Raw genomic sequence first — 17,546 nt, 5'->3', positions numbered from 1 at the left:
CAGTGCTGAAGTCACTGTGTATCTAAGGTGTATCTAAATGTAGGAGATCAAATTCTGTTGAGGCTGTCTGACAGGAAGAAGTAATTATCAGCAGGTGGTGAATCATAAACTGTTCTGGAAGTTCATCTTGAGAAGCATTTCTGTCCAAAAACCTCAAAGGAATTTCATTCCAAATCCAGTTTTTCAAGGTTGTCAACCCATGTTTGGAATAAGGAGCAACTCTCCTACCATTTGTGGCACAGTCCCATCAAACAAGATTGAACTGAGGGGTGAATACAACCTTATTGAATGTGTACCCAATTAATGCTCTGTTTGTATCAGAGAATTTTTGTAACATGGTCCAACACCCTGTATTTTGAATGTCTCTGTTTAAACTGTGGGGAAGATTCATAGCATCAGCAAGAACAAATCATGAGATACAAACACAATTTTAAAGCAACTGCCTGTTAGCAACTTTATGATTCTGGTTACAGACATTTACCAATTTCTCAGGCCATGCTTATGAGTGGGCAATCATCCTTTTACCCTGTTTATGCAATATACTAGCATGTCCATGGTCTCCTGGAGCTTGTTTGATTGCCTTAGGTCAGGGAGCAATTTCCCAGAGTTTTTCTGATATTAGCCACAGCTCTTTCTTCTCTGATTTAGCATTACTCGAGGTTGATAAGACCGTGTGTGAGCTCATTCCAGCTAGTGAATGAAGTGCACATTAATGTATTTCTTTCAGCCTTTTGTTGTGTGTATCTTTGCAAATGCTAGCCTTTTGAATGGTTTTTCAACCTTAAGAGACAATTTTAAATGAGGCCCAGCTCAAAAATGACAGGTGAAAGCACAGGACAATAGGTACTACCATAAAAACAGATAAGAAATATAAAGAATAAAGTAGAATGAAATAGAAAATATAGAAAAGAAATATTATAGAACAGAACATTTAGAAGAGAGAATATGGGAGAAAGAGATAATAAAGGCAGTCAGTAAGAATAGAATTATTTTTGACATTTCAGTAGTGTAATTGTTTTAAAATCATCCATTTTACTTGCTAAGGCCAATTAAGGTCTTGTTAATTACCTGCCAGTACAAACTTGTGTTGTTTTCCATGGGTTGTTATGCAAATGACTGTATAATGGAATTTAATCTGTGCACTGACTTTCTATGAAAATGTGATTGTTTTTACCACCCCAATGATTTATAGCACACACGCCAAGCATTATCAATTATTATTTGGGAAACACAATATACATCAAACAGAACTAAGTGAACAGAAGTTCGATGTTGAGCAAATTATTGTACATCCAAACTATGAAGAAACAGACAGCGCCTTGTTCAATGACATTGGTGAGCGAACTGTTTGTTTTGTAGTCTATCAGTTAATGAGTTGCAAGCTGGAAAAAACATGGACATTACTGGATGACTGATTCTATTTTGGTAGGAAGTATTTTTTTAAAATGATCATTTTTTTCTCTACCTGTTTGATGGAATGCCGAAGTAACTCTATGGATAAACCCATGCATACATAGATGCTCATACAGTTTGAAGGTATAAGCAGTAGTTTTACAAATTTGCAATCCCAATGCAAAGCTTTGGAACTCAGGAATATGCTTCTTCCATTTTTTCCATCCCAAAGGCAAGCAAACTCCCAACATGGTTATCATGGAAGGCAAAGTTCCAGTCAGGAAGACAGATTCACTAAATTATCTATATTATTGATGATTCCCATAATAGATGCAGAATTGTTTTCCTGAATCTGCTTTGATTTATTTTTTAAATCCTTTTGCTTATTTCAAAATTAAATAGCAACAATGGGGTTTAGGCTACTCTGGTTGCTGTGTTTAGCCACATCTTCAATATGTACGTGAAGATTTCTAGCAAAATTATAAACAGCTCAAAAGAGCAATTCTCTCCCCAGATTAGTTGTGTTTTTATGTTTTGCCAATCCTAAATTAACTTAATGCTCATATTTCAGCCTTAGCGAAACTGAAAAGTGTTGATGGACAGTGTACCAAGGAAACCAAATATGTCAAGGCAGCATGTTTGCCAGATGTTATGTTGCCTCTCAACACAGAGTGCTACATTTCAGGATGGGGCACAACTGAATCAGGTTATCAAATCCATCATATTAATTATATATATATACATATTCACATTTTTTTTAACTGAAAAAATTTGAAAATTTTATATTAAAAACTCAATACTCATGCAATATTTTCCATTTTAGGATACAATTCAAAATATTTATTGGATACATCTGTAAAACTAATCTCTCAACGATCTTGCAATAAAAATACATCTTACGCTGGTGCCCTTGATCATACCATGCTTTGTGCAGGGAATTTAGAACTAGGTGGAGTGGATTCTTGTCAGGTTGGTCTCATCTTTAATATCTAATCTGATTGCTCTAATGATTCTTAAGTGTCTCTGGTTATTTAGGGATATATTTTCCTCATGGTGAAAATCATAGCAAAGAAAGTGTAATGTAAACTGCTGAGGAATGTTAACTTTCGTATCTTGCTGTTGAACTGTATTATTATCACTTATAAGTGATTTCCTCCTATTTGTAAACTGCTGACAAGAAAATAGATAGCAAAAAAATGCTTTTAAAGGGTCTGTTAACCTTCTGTTAATATCTGGAATGTGCTGATTGAACTTTATTTTATAGAAACAGCTGCCATTTTCCTGAAAGTATAAACCGTTCGAAGGGGGTGATATTCTTGTTTAGTTAGTCTTGCTATTAATTTTTGAACAGAGGTGAACGGAGGTGTCTGAGCCTCAGCAGAGCACACTGTCTAAAGCAGCAATGCGGGTGATCATCCCACTGTCATTTCTGACCCTACATCCTCTCTCATACACAACCTCACTGTCAGACATGATCTTTGCACTCAAACACAAACTGGCTCAATAGAGCAGCAGCTGAATATCAAATGCCCATATCTGGTGATCAATTTTGTGGCTCTGGAGAGGATGTAAAGGAAGAAAAAATGATGATATTGAAACTTAGATCTCTTAGTTCTGAGAACAGACTTAGAGAATTAGGGTTATTCACTTTGGAGGAACAGAGGTTCAGGAGATATGGCTGAGGTTTTTCACAAAAGGATTGGAGGCAGAAGATTTGGATAAGATATTTGAAGTGGATGGTTCTAGCAGGACTAGAAGACATGCTTATAAAATATCTAGGCAAAGAATCAGGTTAGATGCCAGGAAGCAAAGGGTGGATTTACCAGCCAGCAGGAAAATTCCTTGCAGCTGTCGAAGTAGTCGAGGCATAGAGCTTTGCATCTTTTAAGGGAGAAGTGGGAATATATTTGAAGCAGGGAAGATGTGAAAGAGGAGGTTGCAGAAAGGGAGCACTGAGAACCAAGGAAGCTCCAACTGTGTCTACCAATTATCCCATGTTGAGAAGCTTCCATGCAAGGCAGAGCTACCTGGAGCTGACAGGAACAGTGTCTGATGAGGTACTCGTTGGGCAAAGAAACCATCACTGAGTTGTGCCATTTGGGGTGGAAAGATCTGCAGCTGAGGTCAGCAAAAGCAACCATATTGTAGATGGAAGTCAAAGTAACCAGTCCTCCAAATTTATCTGCCACTTCTAGGCATCCACTGGGGACTTCACTTGAATTAGCATGGATGCAGAGAAGTGCTGTCATGTGACAGAAGCTCGCTACCAGAAATATTATTGAATTCAGCATGGATCACGAGCAGCAGTAACAAAAACAGCTGGGCTTTCACCAACTGGCTGACTTCCCAAAAGTGCAGGGAATTATTAGATGCATCCCCGTTATCATTTGCGTGCTTCCTTACAATCCGGAATCACACCTGCATAGAAAGCACTTCTGCTCCCTCAACATTCAGATGGTTTGCAATAAAGTAGCTTAAAATCATACTCTTCAACATAGGCTACCCAGTGAGTACACACGATTCACTAATATTGAGGTAGTCCAATATTATCAAATTGCATGGAAGACTGGTCCCAAGAGACAAAGGGGGGCGATTTTCATCTGCCTATTGCCCCATTCACGCTTCATGAAAAATGAGTCGGTGTACAGTCAAAAAATGTTAACTTAAAACTTACCGGCCGGCTACCCGAGACCCGTCCGACTTGATTTTCAAGCGGGCCTCGAAATGAGCAACTGGTGCTCCCACCCGAAACAGGCAGGAACCTTATTAGAATATTTGAATCAGGGTCCTATGTCGGTTGTAGGGCTTCAACACATATCGCTCCAAATTGGTCCTCTGGCCTCATTTCCATAAAACTGGCGAGCTGTGGAAGCTAGTTGGGCGTCTCAATGCAGCTCACTCATTAGGGCCTTTGCAAAATCGTCCAGCTCTGACGCCAAGCCGGCCTGCAGTTAAGTCCTGGTAAGGGTAAGGGGTGGTAAGTGCAAGTACTCCTGTTCCTCCTGACTCCAAATTAAGGTAAATAAAAACTAAGAAATTTATCTGTTCATTGGTGGCCTCCGTAGTCCCTTTAAGGACTGCTGATTAGGCTGCGATAGACCGGAAGATGACATGGACCAATTCTCAGCCATATTGCCATTCCTTCATCGTCGCTGGGTCAATATCCTGGAATTCTCTATCCAACACCATTGTGAGAGCACTATTCGCACAAGGACTGCAGCTGTACCAGGAGATGGCCCACCACCACTTTTTCAGGGCAACTAGGCATAGGTAATGAATGCAGCCTTGCCAGCATCATGCACATCCTGAAAACAATTACTAAAAAAAACTTCTCCAATTTACCATTGGTTTTGACAATAATAATCTGCAAAACCATTGCTCCCAGTCTGAGGGCGCAGACTTGTTGATGTTACCTGCTCCATAAAGCATGAATTTGGTACATAACAGTGAGTGATCACATTGAAGAAGAGTGCCTTCATCTGTTTCCACATCAATGTAGGCCAATATCCTTTGCCCAAAGGATGTCAGTGGCTTCACTGTGTTGAAGCTGCTTCTCATTCCATGGCAAACTCTGGTATTGGATGCCACTATTTTTCTGAGATGAGTAAATATTATTGGCAGAGGCTGATCAGTCAGATTCATGTAATGCTGGGCTAGCTTTCCTGTACTTTCAAGGCACACATGATATAAATGGTATGAAACCCCGTTTTAAAAAAACACTAGCTTTATTTTGACATCTTTACACAATTATATCTGTCTCAGTGCAGGGCTATATATGGCTTCTTATGACAAGTTATACAATACGTTAAGCTATCATTGTGAAATGTGTGTATATGGTACACAATAATGGCTGCAGCATTTGTGGTTTAGTTTCCTCATAACCTTGGTGGCTAACCTTAAGTGGTGGTACTTCTCGTAACACCCTGCCATGACTTTGCTTTTCTGAGCCAGTGTTAATGTGCTCAGCAATTCACATCCAGGAAGCTGGGACTGAACTTAGTTAGGGGACCATTCTTGTGGTCATGAGAAGTTCGTCCTACTTTTCAGGAATCCTGTAAAGAGGATAACAAGATTGCAGTCAGTAAACCAGGCTGTGTGAACAGTGCAAGAGGCCATTGCCTGAGCATTCTGATTTCAAGGACGCCACCAAAATGGTCATGACCCGAACATCGGCAGGAATGGGGAGGTAACTGCTGCGCTGTCATTTTAATCATGTCACTGCTCTGTTTTCACCCAATAGGGGAGTGAAAATCAGACTCCAGGTTTGTGCGTTACTCTTTTTCTGAATATTGGAACTATATTTACCATCCTCCAGTCCTCCAATATATATGGAAATTTGAAAAATATCAACCAAAGTATCACTAATTTCTGCTTTTAATTCCTTGAGGATTCCAGGATATATTCCATTCCATCCAGGGGTTTTGTGGATATTTAATCCTTCCAGTTTCAATGTAACACATTCTTTACTAACTTCTATATATGCTATGGCTCACTGAGCGCCATTCACTATGACTGGAATTTGCCTACAGTCCTCATTTGTGAAAATTGATGTGAAAAATCCATTCAATATGTCTCCCATATCCTAATCATCTGTAATAGCTTTACCCAATTTATTCTTTAATGGACCCATCTGCTCTTTGACCTTCCTTCTACTACTAACATAAGCATAAAAGATTTTTGAGTGCCTCTGGCTGCACTTTGTGATTTGCCTCTCTGTTTCACTGACATTTTTTAATACTTTCTTTAGCTGCGCTAAGATACCTTTTGTATGAATCCTACTCCTCCTCCTATTTATTTGTTTCTTTGGATCTTTTAAAATATATCTGTTTGATTTTTAGGTTCCTCTTAACTTCTGTATTAGACCATTAGGTTTTGTATGCTTCTCTTTTTATTTTAAACAGAATTATCTTTTTCCTCATCCTGTATAATAGTTTTAAATGTGATCATGTTTCCTTCTGTTTGACTTTTAAGTATTGTTTTCCAATTAATTTTCTCTGCAGCTCTTTTCTTAACTCCCAAACCTGCTCTTCCAACCTCTTGGAGTAGCGCATAGTTGCTGGAGGCCGTTTAGAATAATACCAGATCTAACAATACAGTGATCACTAAATCCAAGATGCTCATCAACCTCCAGGTCACTAACCCAGTCCTGGTGGATTGCTAAACACTAAATCCAACACAGCCTTTGCTCGAGCAGCCTGCCTCACTTGTTGTGGGAAGAAACCATCCTTGACTGAATTTTTCCATTTGTATTTTCACACCGCCCTCTTGGATCTGTCCATTCAACCTCTGCTATTGAACTTCCTATATGATTAGTACAACTGTAACCTTTGAGAATTATTTCTAAAGGTCGGAAGTTATAGGCCAAATTCCGAAACAGGTTAAACTTGACAGTGTTGGGAGTGAAATCTAGCTGTGGTGGAATAGACATCTTAAATAGTTTGGATCTGGAGATTTTATACATGCTTTTGATTTCATGGGTAGACTCTGCCCGCTAAGGAAAATGCAGCTCTTCTATGCACTGTCATTTTGTAGTTAACATGCTGCACTTTTTATGAAATTTTTATTTTTTCTCCACACATCACCTCAGTACTGCATGGTATGGTAATAAGCTGTACAGATCAGAAGGTCCCAGGTTTGATGGGTCCCAGGTCTGCATTGAGTCAACTGCTCTCAGCCAAAGCAGCAGTTGGGGTGTGACAGTTGCCCTCAGTGCCCCTGGGCTTGGAACGGAGATAGAAATCAAGATTCCCCCTCCTGATCATTGTCCAGTATCTCCTGCTGAAAGGTGCGTGTTTGCGGACAAGTGAGAACAGCTGCAGGCTTGGCGATGCCCTTCGCGCCCAGATAGCTGTCAACACTCTCTCTCTAGGCTCACACGTGAAGAGTGGCCTCTTGGCCAAGATACCAGACAACCGCTGGTTCCTGTGGACCTGTAACCAAGCAAGAGTCAGAGGCATCAACAGCATAGAAGGGGAGAAAATGGGAATAAGAGAAGCAGATTAACTCAGTGCTATTCATTTTGTCACAGGGCGATTCTGGAGGACCGCTGTCTTGTTTGAAAGAGGGACGTTACCAGGTCTATGGAGTAGTGAGCTGGGGTGATCGCTGTGGAGTGAAGAATAAACCTGGTGTTTATGCCCGTGTCACTACATTCCTTGACTGGATTAATGAAAAATTAACTAGTTCCTAATTTTTCAACATTGAAATTAAATTAAATATACTTAACTCTCATCGACACGATTCTGCAGAAAGGACTCACATAATTCTCAAGTAAAATAACTACAGGCTGTGTAACCTAACCTGTATATTAGTTATTGTAAAAATATTACTAACACAAGTTAACGGTGTGTGTCTTGCAAATAATACCGTGGGAAAAAAACATTGTTTATAAACAGGCATGTGTGTAGTAATATCATCTCAGCTGGTAATTACAGTAATAAGTAAAAATCATAATTAGAATAAAATAATCAAATGTCACTTTTATTGCCATGTTAAAAATTTCCATTTAAATAAGACAGAGGTTGGGATGAAGGAAAGTGTCACACTTTATTCCATACTGATTTTCAAAAGACTGAAAAATGTTGCACATTGTATTTTTAATGAACTGAGGCACATGAATTATCTTTTCAGTTAATCTCCTAGTGCTTAACCATACAGAATGTAATTTGATACTTATTTTTCTCATTACAACAATCATAAACGATTTACTACAGGAGAACCTATAAGAGTACAAATTACTGCCCACAATGTTATTGTACAAACACTCAGTGTGCTCATAATAAATCCCTCTCTCAGCTATTTTAACAGATATATTAACCCATTAAGATAAACAGGGCAAGCCTCCACCAAAATAGTGGAGAGAGGATTTTGTTATAAGTGTACTAAATATTCATATCATATCACCGACAGTAATTTCTGCCCTAATGGTCAGAATTAGGGACTGATTCCCTAATGAGAATGGTCAGATTTGTCTTACAATTGCCTTTTTATACTTTGATATCCACATATCTGAAATAAAAACAGAACATGACTGATATACTCTGTTTTTATTTCATTATGTAAGGAATCACTTCTTAAATAAAAGGTGCTGATGCTTTTAATCAGTGTAATCAAATTGTACAGATTGGGTTGAAACATCTCCAAAACATTCTTCCTAGACTCTCAATACATTCTGGTAAATATCATTTTCATCCATGTATGATTATTACCTCTCATTCATTCATTATCAATGCTACCTGCATTCAGACAAATACAATTGTCCATGGTCATCTTTTCTGGTACCAATGTTTTGATCACTTATTCTGGATAACCACACTGCTTTTAAACCCTTTCATATAATGTTTCTGATGCACTGCTTCTTGAGAATCAGATATGACAAGTCAGCCCTGCACAATAGGGATTATTAATGTTTAACTGGATGTCAAAGGATGACTGAAGGTTGAGATACTGACTTGTATGTATTGCTTTGTTAGATACTTCAAGACTTCAGCTACTGAGACTAAATTGTCTTTCAACAGTATCATGAAAAGTTCTTCAGTTTTCTCAGCAGTGAACTCAGAGGGCATCCAAACTGTCAGTTACAATTACTATACTCAGAAGTAACCTGAATTAATGGCAGCCACCATTATCAATTTGTTAAAAAAACAAAGCTTTCAGTCTGACAGGATTGCAATAATTTCCCACCTACTCTGCTGGGCTTGTTACTTTACTGGAATAATTATAAATGAATAGTAACTGCTTTCATTTATCAATAGCTGCCTTTTAGCAATGGGTTAAAACAGAACGTTCTATCGTAACTTTTAGTGCCTGAGTAAAACCTGCCAGGTACATCTGACATTTTGGGGTAGATACTATGGATAACAATAACTGAGTTCTGGTTGGGTCCCAGACACAGGGAACAACATGAAACACGAAGCCAGCATTACCCGTTTTGACCTCAATGGTAGGCTCAGTGGGCAATCTTCACAGTACAACTGTGAGAAAGGTAGATGCAGGCGGTGATGGCGTCAATTTAAAAACGATACCCAAAAAGTGTCAATGGATTAGATACTAAGGAAGAACTCTTGGAAGAGCAGATGTGCTGGTACACTTACCAGTCAATGGCAACCTACTGCAGCCAATCCTGCTTCCAGCTGTTGCGTATCTCATTACGCCACTAGCACCTGGTGGGTGAGGTCAAGGAAGTGGAAATGTTCCTGCATACCATCTCCTCCACTTAAAGTAAATTTATGCGCAGCACATCAATTGTGGTCATCTTTGCTTTGAAGCGGCTTGCATAATTATTGTGGCAATGGGCACAGGAAATACTAAATGCCAGTGCTGCCTTTAATGAAGACCAAACAAGCTGGCATACTTGTAGAAATGATTAATCAAGCACCCTGGAAATGGAGTACGTATTCCTATTCACAGGGCAGAGGCTCAGTTCCTTTCTTGTCCCCTCTGTCAGTAGCTGTGCACAGTTCCACACGCTTTTTATGTCATTTCTCTGCAAACTTAGCCTCTCTCTTGTTTATAGACTGCTGAGGGTCCTGAGCTTCACACAGTGCATACAGTAGTTGCTCAAATGCTTAGATATTAAAGGATCTTATTGTTTAAATCTGGTCAATGACACTTCTGAAACAGTTTTATGTGTTTCATCCTGTTTGGAAGCGATCCACACCTGTCTGGGGTGATTCTTATTATCTCTTTGCCTGTTTCATGGATTGTCAACATCATGCAAGATTAAATATCATCTGCTTGTGGATTAAGTCTATGGTGTCAGTTTCTTTTATGTTTCAATTTTTAGTACTCACGCAGTCAGGCGGGCTGCAATAATGAAGGCTGTTTGCCTAGGCATAGATCTTAGAACTAGTATATCAGGTGCTAACTGCTCTGTATCCTGGTCTGTCTATCACTTTCACAGATGACCACTTGTGCTTTGCCATTAATTCCCCCCCATGGCACCTTTTACTGGGTCAATTAGGCATATATCAAATACAAGAGACTCCCAGTGAGAATGTCGTGTATTTCACGACTTGTCTCATCTCCTGAACGTCTCTGATTCTTTCAGCATTCTATATGCTAAGAAGAAAACTGTTTTTCACTTCCCAGACAATATTTTGACACAAAGGCCTGGCCTGGATTTTCCTTAACCCGACACGGTGTGGGGGGGGGGGCAGGAATTCCACCCGTCACCCCCACCCCGGGCGTAACCCCAAACCATTTTCCTGGGCTGGAGTTATGCGGGGTGGGAGGGGGGTGGAATCTCAGAGGGATCCCTGTTAGAGAAGCTATGCTAGGTGACTTTCTTTTCGGATTCCAATTTGTATCAAAATCTCCATTTTGGTGGTTAAAAGACAGATTCTTCAGAAACTTGCTGAAACAGCTAGTATTTGGAGAATGTCACTAAGACAGTCAAATCTGCAAGGCTGGTACCACAGTCATCGTATAAGATAGATTCAGATTCCTTGGGTAATTCCAGTCCTTCTAATGGATACAGTGAGTCTTTGGAATGTTGAGCTAATGGGACCTAATGTAAACCAGGAGTAAGGGTCATGGAAGAATTATGGCATAGTGGCTTTACAGAAAGTATAATTGCGAATGATTGTCACGGTCGTTAGGTAGAGATCGAGAGTTGGCTATCCTGCTGCTTGAGCTCAGCAACTGTAACATGAGGTCTCCCACAGCCTTCGTATCGCCGTGTGTGTTGTCTCATTTTATCATAGTATTATTTTCCTATAATACAATCTGTAAGAATCATAGAATCATACAGCACAGAAGGAGGCCATTCGGCCCAGCGTGTCTGTGCCGGCTCTTTGAGAGAGCTATCCAATTTGTCCCACTCCCCTGCTCTTCCCCCATAGCCTGGCAAATTTCTCCTTTTCAAGTATATGTCCAATTCCTTTTGGAAAGTTACTATTTTATCTGCTTCCACCACCCTTTCAGGTAGTGCATTCCAGATGGTAAGCGAAGACTTTACATCTAGAACCCTGATTCCCTGGAACAGAGGAAATTGAGGTTGGTTATCCTGCCTAATTTGAGGCAGGATACTGGAGGAAAATCCAGGCCCGATATTGTTAGTTCCACTTTTCACTATATTGTAGAATTGGTCAGTTCTCTTTTATGTTTACCATATTTTGAGTTATTTGTATCTATCGCTCTAGGCCAGGCCTATACCACGTCTCATTTCGTAACTGAGAGGAATAGCAGGCTCCTCGCCACCTTCACCCTTACCACCAGAACTCTTCCTATGCCACTTGAGCCAGTTCCTAGGAAATGAACATAAGTGACCTAGGTTGGCTCACCCTCTGATTTCCTCTCCTTTCCAGGGAGAAGGAAATCACCTTTGCTCACTGTTTCCGTCACATACTAGAAGAACCCTGGAGGAACATAGAGCACTCATCCACATACTACCAGGGCAGTTATATTGGCCATGGCTGATTTTAATACCAATAGGTCTGAGCAGATAAGTGTACGACCTATTTTAAAAATGAAATCAGAGGCAAATGAAAAGACTATCTGACAGCAACTCAGACTGAGCACTGACTTAGAATCGTTTTATTTTGCCAGTCTCTGGAAAATATGCACATCTCTCTAAATTGAACTTATTAAATGTTTTGGTTAGACAATCAGTTGCACCATCAGATCTTGAAGACAATTGTTCAGACTTTATGAACCTCCCATGCTCGTGAAACTAGTGCATCTTGTCAAAAGTAGGACGTGGAAACCAGAATATAATGCGGAGGCTGTGCCAGTTTATCCCAGAGTAAGAAACATTTGGTGCGATTGTGTGAGGCACAGTGTAGAGTGGCCAGATAGGACAGCACATTGAAATACCCACATATTAGGGGTAATTTTAATCCCCAGGATGGGCGGAGGTGGAGGTGGGGGGGTTGTTATAAATCAAAAAAATGGGAAACCTGACCCCAACGTGCCTCCAACTTCCAGTTTTAACGGAGGCGTGTTGGGGGGTGGGCAAATAACCTGCTCTACGGAGGCGGACCTGTCATTAAAATATTTTAATGAGGCTGCATGCCTATGATTTTATTTCTGTTCCAGATTTAACGCTGGCCGACTGGGTTTCCCGGGCCTTGGGAAACCCACCAGCTGAAGGGAGGCGAGAAAGGCTGGATGGAACAGGTAATTGCCTTTCCAGCACTGCTTGTGGGACAACAGGAGCAGGAGTGCTTCCCCCCGGCCCACCAGGCTAACCTGTAAACCACCCCGCAATCAGACCCCATCGATCGGCTGACCGCCACCCCCCACCCCCGGCGATCAGATCCCCTCCCCACGTCTAACTTCCCCCCCCCTCCCCGCTGTCCGACTAACCTCCCTCCCTCCCTCTGCTCCCCGGCTGCGGCCTGGAGGCACAGGCCTATCCGCCCGACAGTCAGCCAGCCACTGAAACTGGCTGCCTGCAACTAGGAAACCGATTCAAAGAATTTAAATCAGTTCCTGCTGTTAAATTCAGCAGGACCTCCGGGAAACCTGTATTTCGGGGTTTCCAGGCCACTCAACCTCCCCAGAGTGGGAGGACGAGGTGACGCTGGGATTTCAATCTCGAAATGCTGTCAATGAATAAGTGCTGAGAGGAGGGTGATCGCTAGCCCATAGTAAGAGAGGTAAAAGAAACTAATAATCTGATGGAGAATTAGCATGAGCCGTTCTTGCACACCTCCCTGTGGCTGTTGGCGAAGCTGGTCTCCAGTTCATCCTCTGGAGAAGGAATATGGCACGGAAAGACTTCAGGACAGAAAATAGTCATTTGAGAGAAAGAAAAAAAAAGGTCAAGTAAATTGAATTACTCAGACAGAGCACCCGTGGTGAACTTAGTTTAAGAGGACATAATCGAGAGGGATCTTCAACTGCCGCCCACCCGTTTTTCACCTGAGAAACGAACGACAGGCAAAGGGAAATCTGGTGAGGAGCTTGTGAACCTATTTGCCTACATGAATCAATTTTCAGGCAGGCCTTTGAATTGGCGCCCAGCACTCCTGCTCAAAATAGGTGGGGAGGCTGTTTAAATATGCAAATTCAGGGTCTTATGCCTGTTGTATGATCCCAATTGCAATTTTTGTGGAGGAATGAGTGGAGCATACACACTGGATGCTAGTCCCACTTTCTCCCAGCGACGAGAGGCTAATCAGTAGTCCTCAAAGGGAGGCCTCTCCAAAAAAGGTAAGATTTTTGTTTTTTGTTTAAACAGGAAAGCTCCTCCAAGCCCACCAACAATCTTCCGACCTGCTGCTGACCACCACCCCCGCCCCACCCATCCACTCCCAACCTGCCAGCCGATTTTCCATTTCATGATACCGGCGAACTGCAGCAGTGCGCCCTTTCAGCACCCACAGCTCGTTGCAAAAATGTTAATAAGGCCTAAACCCGAAAATGGTTCGGTCTGCCTGACTACCGCGTTGGGCGGGCTCCAAAGGCGCACCTCCGAAATCACATCCGTTTGGCGCCCAAGTAGAAAATCTCTCTCATCATTTTTGGGGCTATAGAATAGGATGTGGCCCCACGCAAAAGTGAGCCAATTCAATACTATAGATTGGTGGTTAGTCTACGATAACGGGTAATATAGTTTGCATACTGCAAAGAAACGTATAAAATTTAACACCAATAATTTCCATTGCATACTTTTTCACTTAGACAAAAAAAATTACAAGTTAATCTGCTTATTACATACAATTGAATAGAAAATGAATAAGTAAAAGCATTTTGCAGTACAGGAGGTGCATTAATTATGTATGCAGATTGAGTAAAAACTAAAACAAAATGTAAATGTAGCTTATATAGAATCTGGGAAACAAGTGTGCCATTTAACAACTAGAACAGCAATTAACAGCATTGGCATTTTATTTTTTAGTGAGTTTCATCTTGTGCCTTTTTACTTGAAGCATCTCTGTCGCATCTGGCATCACATCTGTCCGCTGAGATTCTGCTGTACTTCTGTTTGCCTGAGCTTGCTGATAATAAGAGAGGGAACATGCATAATAATTCTGTATTAATACTTTGCCGTCACATTCGATAAGACATTAATCATTTTCTAGTGCAACCATCAAGAAAGTATGAAGAGTAGCTTCAAGCATTAAAACTTCAGAAATTTAGGATACTTTAAATCGTCCTTCACAATATGTTGATTGGACCCCTTCACATCATTTGGAGTACACAGACCTACAAATGATTTTCTATACTTTAAGGGGTAATTATTTAACTTGGTGCTCCCACGGGGAGCCTTGCCCGTCATAACCCATATCAGAAATCTAGGTGCACACATGATTTTCTGACCATTCATTTAAAAGGTCTGACAATGATACGCGATGTGCACTGAGTTTCTGATATGCACTTTGCACGGGCAAACTACCCGCCAGCAGGGTGAAGTCAGAAAATGATCCCCAAAGTTCCAGGTTTTACGTTTCATTTTATATATATATATATATATATATATATATATGAATAGATTATTGCAGGAATGGATCCAGGTCGGTAAAACTCCAAGACTGTAGTTTAAATTGTTTCATCAAAGCAAGGGAGCTGTTTGCTAAATACATCAGACAAAATGAGGTTATTATAATTATACTGTATTCATCAAAGGTTTATGTGCCTGAAAATTTGAACAAATCCATCGTTGGGAATAATTATGGCCGGGAATTTGGGCAGAGTTGCTCCTGCTCCACTGTGCCATAAACTGGGTTTCCAAATCATGTCTAGCGGAGTCACAGGGGCAGAGCAGGAGCAGCTCCAAGGAAATTCCTGGCCAATGTCACGATGGGATAGAGATTATGGTGATGCCATTAAATTTGCTGATTGTGGGTGAGGAATATGATTATATCTGTACAACTGCATACATTGTAGTTAACAATTATTTACCAACTTATATTATATAATAACTAAAGTCGCATGCTCCCATGTTGGGATTAGTCCATGATTACATTGTGAAGTATATTGTAGATTCTGGTTAAACTACTTACCATAAACTGTTCAAACTGAATGGCTGCGTCCTGGGGGTCCAGCCCTTGAGCATATGCCATATCAGCAGCACGCTTAACCATTTCTGCTTTATGGTAACCTGGCGGTGTCCAGCCAATGCCACGAATCCAGTTAAGGTCAGATTTGTATGCAACCTAAGGAAAAGTATACAGTGAATGAGCAGGTATTAGACGGAGTTGGCTTACCTGCAACATACGAGACAACAACAATAATTAATATCAAACAGATGAAACCAAAATAAAATTGTGTATTTTTTTGTTTATACAACGGATATAAGCCAAGAAGCCACTGCTGGCATTATCAGCGGAAATATTTAACGCATTTGTGTGACATTCCTCTGACCGTTATTTAAACCAGACATTAGTCCATTTATTTTAAATGGGTTAATGCCTGCAGGAAACACTGGACAGAGAAATGTGTTTAGCTTTTGTCTAGTAATACTGCCAACAATGATTTCTAGGCTATGAAACCCATCATAAAGTCTTATTTATGTAGTAATTTCAGTCTTATTTAATAAGATCATAGCAAATACTGTTTCTGATTTTAAAAATTAATTTAAAATAAGAGCTTAATATTACTGTAAATTACCCATGGTTTGTAACATTAAGTATTTTGTTTAAAATACATTTCACTGTTTACTAAATAACTGTACCCTGCAAATGTTATCCTAAAATATGACAGTTATAAATTTTTTTAATGGTGTGTGTTTAGTTAGTGGAAAGATTTATATTATTAGTAAATACTCAACTAGCCAATGTGCTACTTTATTTTTATTTTCCTTTTGCGAATAGGACTAAGATGTTTTAGTAAAATGTATTAAATTAATTCACTATCTTGAATCAGAATGTTACGTGCAGCAAGCCTAATTTATATTACTTTTCTCAAAACTAAAGCTGATGTACAAAAAAGCAAAACAGCATCAGGAAAATGAACTCCAGCCTTGGTGGTATGTTATTATGCACTGATATGTATGTATGTGTTAATATTGCTTTACACAAACTTATACTATGCTATTAAATATGGATACTAAACTATTATTAATTTTTCCCAATTGATGCTCCACTTCCAAAAATATAAAGAATCTTACAACACCAGGTTATAGTCCAACAATTTTATTTGAAAATCACAAGCTTTCGGAGATTACCTCCTTCGTCAGGTGAGTGAGTGTGGGACTCCTTGAACGTTTCGCATTTATAGTCAGAGAACAATACCTGGTGATTACAGATAATCTTTCCAACTGCCCGTTGTCAAGGCAATCAAAGTGTTCAGACAGAGAGGTGTTACCTACAGGACCACCGAATACACAAAGGGCCAGAACACAAGACAGAGAGAGAGACGGAGAAACATCCGAAAGGAAGAGAAAGAGAGAGAATGACCCGTTGTATTAAAACAGATAACCTTTATTCGCTGGTGGGGTTACGTGTAGCGTGACATGAACCCAAGATCCCGGTTGAGGCCGTCCTCATGGGTGCGGAACTTGGCTATCAATTTCTGCTCGACGATTTTGCGTTGTCGTGTGTCTCGAAGGCCGCCTTGGAGAACGCTTACCCGAAGATCGATGGCTGAATGTCCTTGACTGCTTGTCGAGACACACGACAACGCAAAATTGTCGAGCAGAAATTGATAGCCAAGTTCCGCACCCATGAGGACGGCCTCAACCGGGATCTTGGGTTCATGTCACGCTACACGTAACCCCACCAGCGAATAAAGGTTATCTGTTTTTAATACAACGGGTCATTCTCTCTCTTTCTCTTCCTTTCGGATGTTTCTCCGTCTCTCTCTCTGTCTTGTGTTCTGGCCCTTTGTGTATTCGGTGGTCCTGTAGGTAACACCTCTCTGTCTGAACACTTTGATTGCCTTGACAACGGGCAGTTGGAAAGATTATCTGTAATCACCAGGTATTGTTCTCTGACTATAAATGCGAAACGTTCAAGGAGTCCCACACTCACTCACCTGACGAAGGAGGTAATCTCCGAAAGCTTGTGATTTTCAAATAAAATTGTTGGACTATAACCTGGTGTTGTAAGATTCTTTACATTTGTCAACCCCAGTCCATCACCGGCATCTCCACATCCAAAAATATAAACATTCTTCCCTCAATCAGATAATGTACATTTAGGATCTACAGAAATATAGAACCTTTTTGCATTTATCCCTGGTGAGATTGCAGAGTTCTGGTAACAGGG

The 17,546-nt window shown here is 40.4% G+C and overlaps 2 protein-coding genes across 2 annotated transcripts in view; one reads left to right on the top strand and one right to left on the bottom strand.

The window, feature by feature from the left end:
• Positions 1–10,133, top strand: part of habp2 (hyaluronan binding protein 2) — a 92,528-nt gene extending 82,395 nt beyond the window's left edge. Inside the window, exons 25-28 of the mRNA XM_068002808.1 lie at positions 1,193–1,335; positions 1,964–2,098; positions 2,216–2,361; positions 7,421–10,133. Of these exons, the coding sequence (XP_067858909.1) occupies positions 1,193–1,335; positions 1,964–2,098; positions 2,216–2,361; positions 7,421–7,582 (586 nt within the window). The 3' untranslated portion in view covers positions 7,583–10,133. The remainder of the gene's footprint in view (positions 1–1,192; positions 1,336–1,963; positions 2,099–2,215; positions 2,362–7,420) is intronic.
• Positions 10,134–11,900: 1,767 nt separating this feature from the next.
• The window catches only part of nrap (nebulin-related anchoring protein), a 79,181-nt gene continuing 73,535 nt past the window's right edge, over positions 11,901–17,546 (bottom strand). The window contains exons 40-41 of the mRNA XM_068002186.1: positions 15,342–15,494; positions 11,901–14,336 (exon numbers count right to left, since the gene is read on the bottom strand). Coding sequence (XP_067858287.1) covers positions 14,226–14,336; positions 15,342–15,494 — 264 coding nt within the window. The 3' untranslated portion in view covers positions 11,901–14,225. The remainder of the gene's footprint in view (positions 14,337–15,341; positions 15,495–17,546) is intronic.

This window comes from Heptranchias perlo, chromosome 21 (genome assembly GCF_035084215.1).
Source record: "Heptranchias perlo isolate sHepPer1 chromosome 21, sHepPer1.hap1, whole genome shotgun sequence".
NCBI lineage: Eukaryota > Metazoa > Chordata > Chondrichthyes > Hexanchiformes > Hexanchidae > Heptranchias > Heptranchias perlo.
The sequence above is the reverse complement of the archived record's forward strand: the minus strand, read 5'-3'. Positions and strand labels throughout refer to the sequence as shown.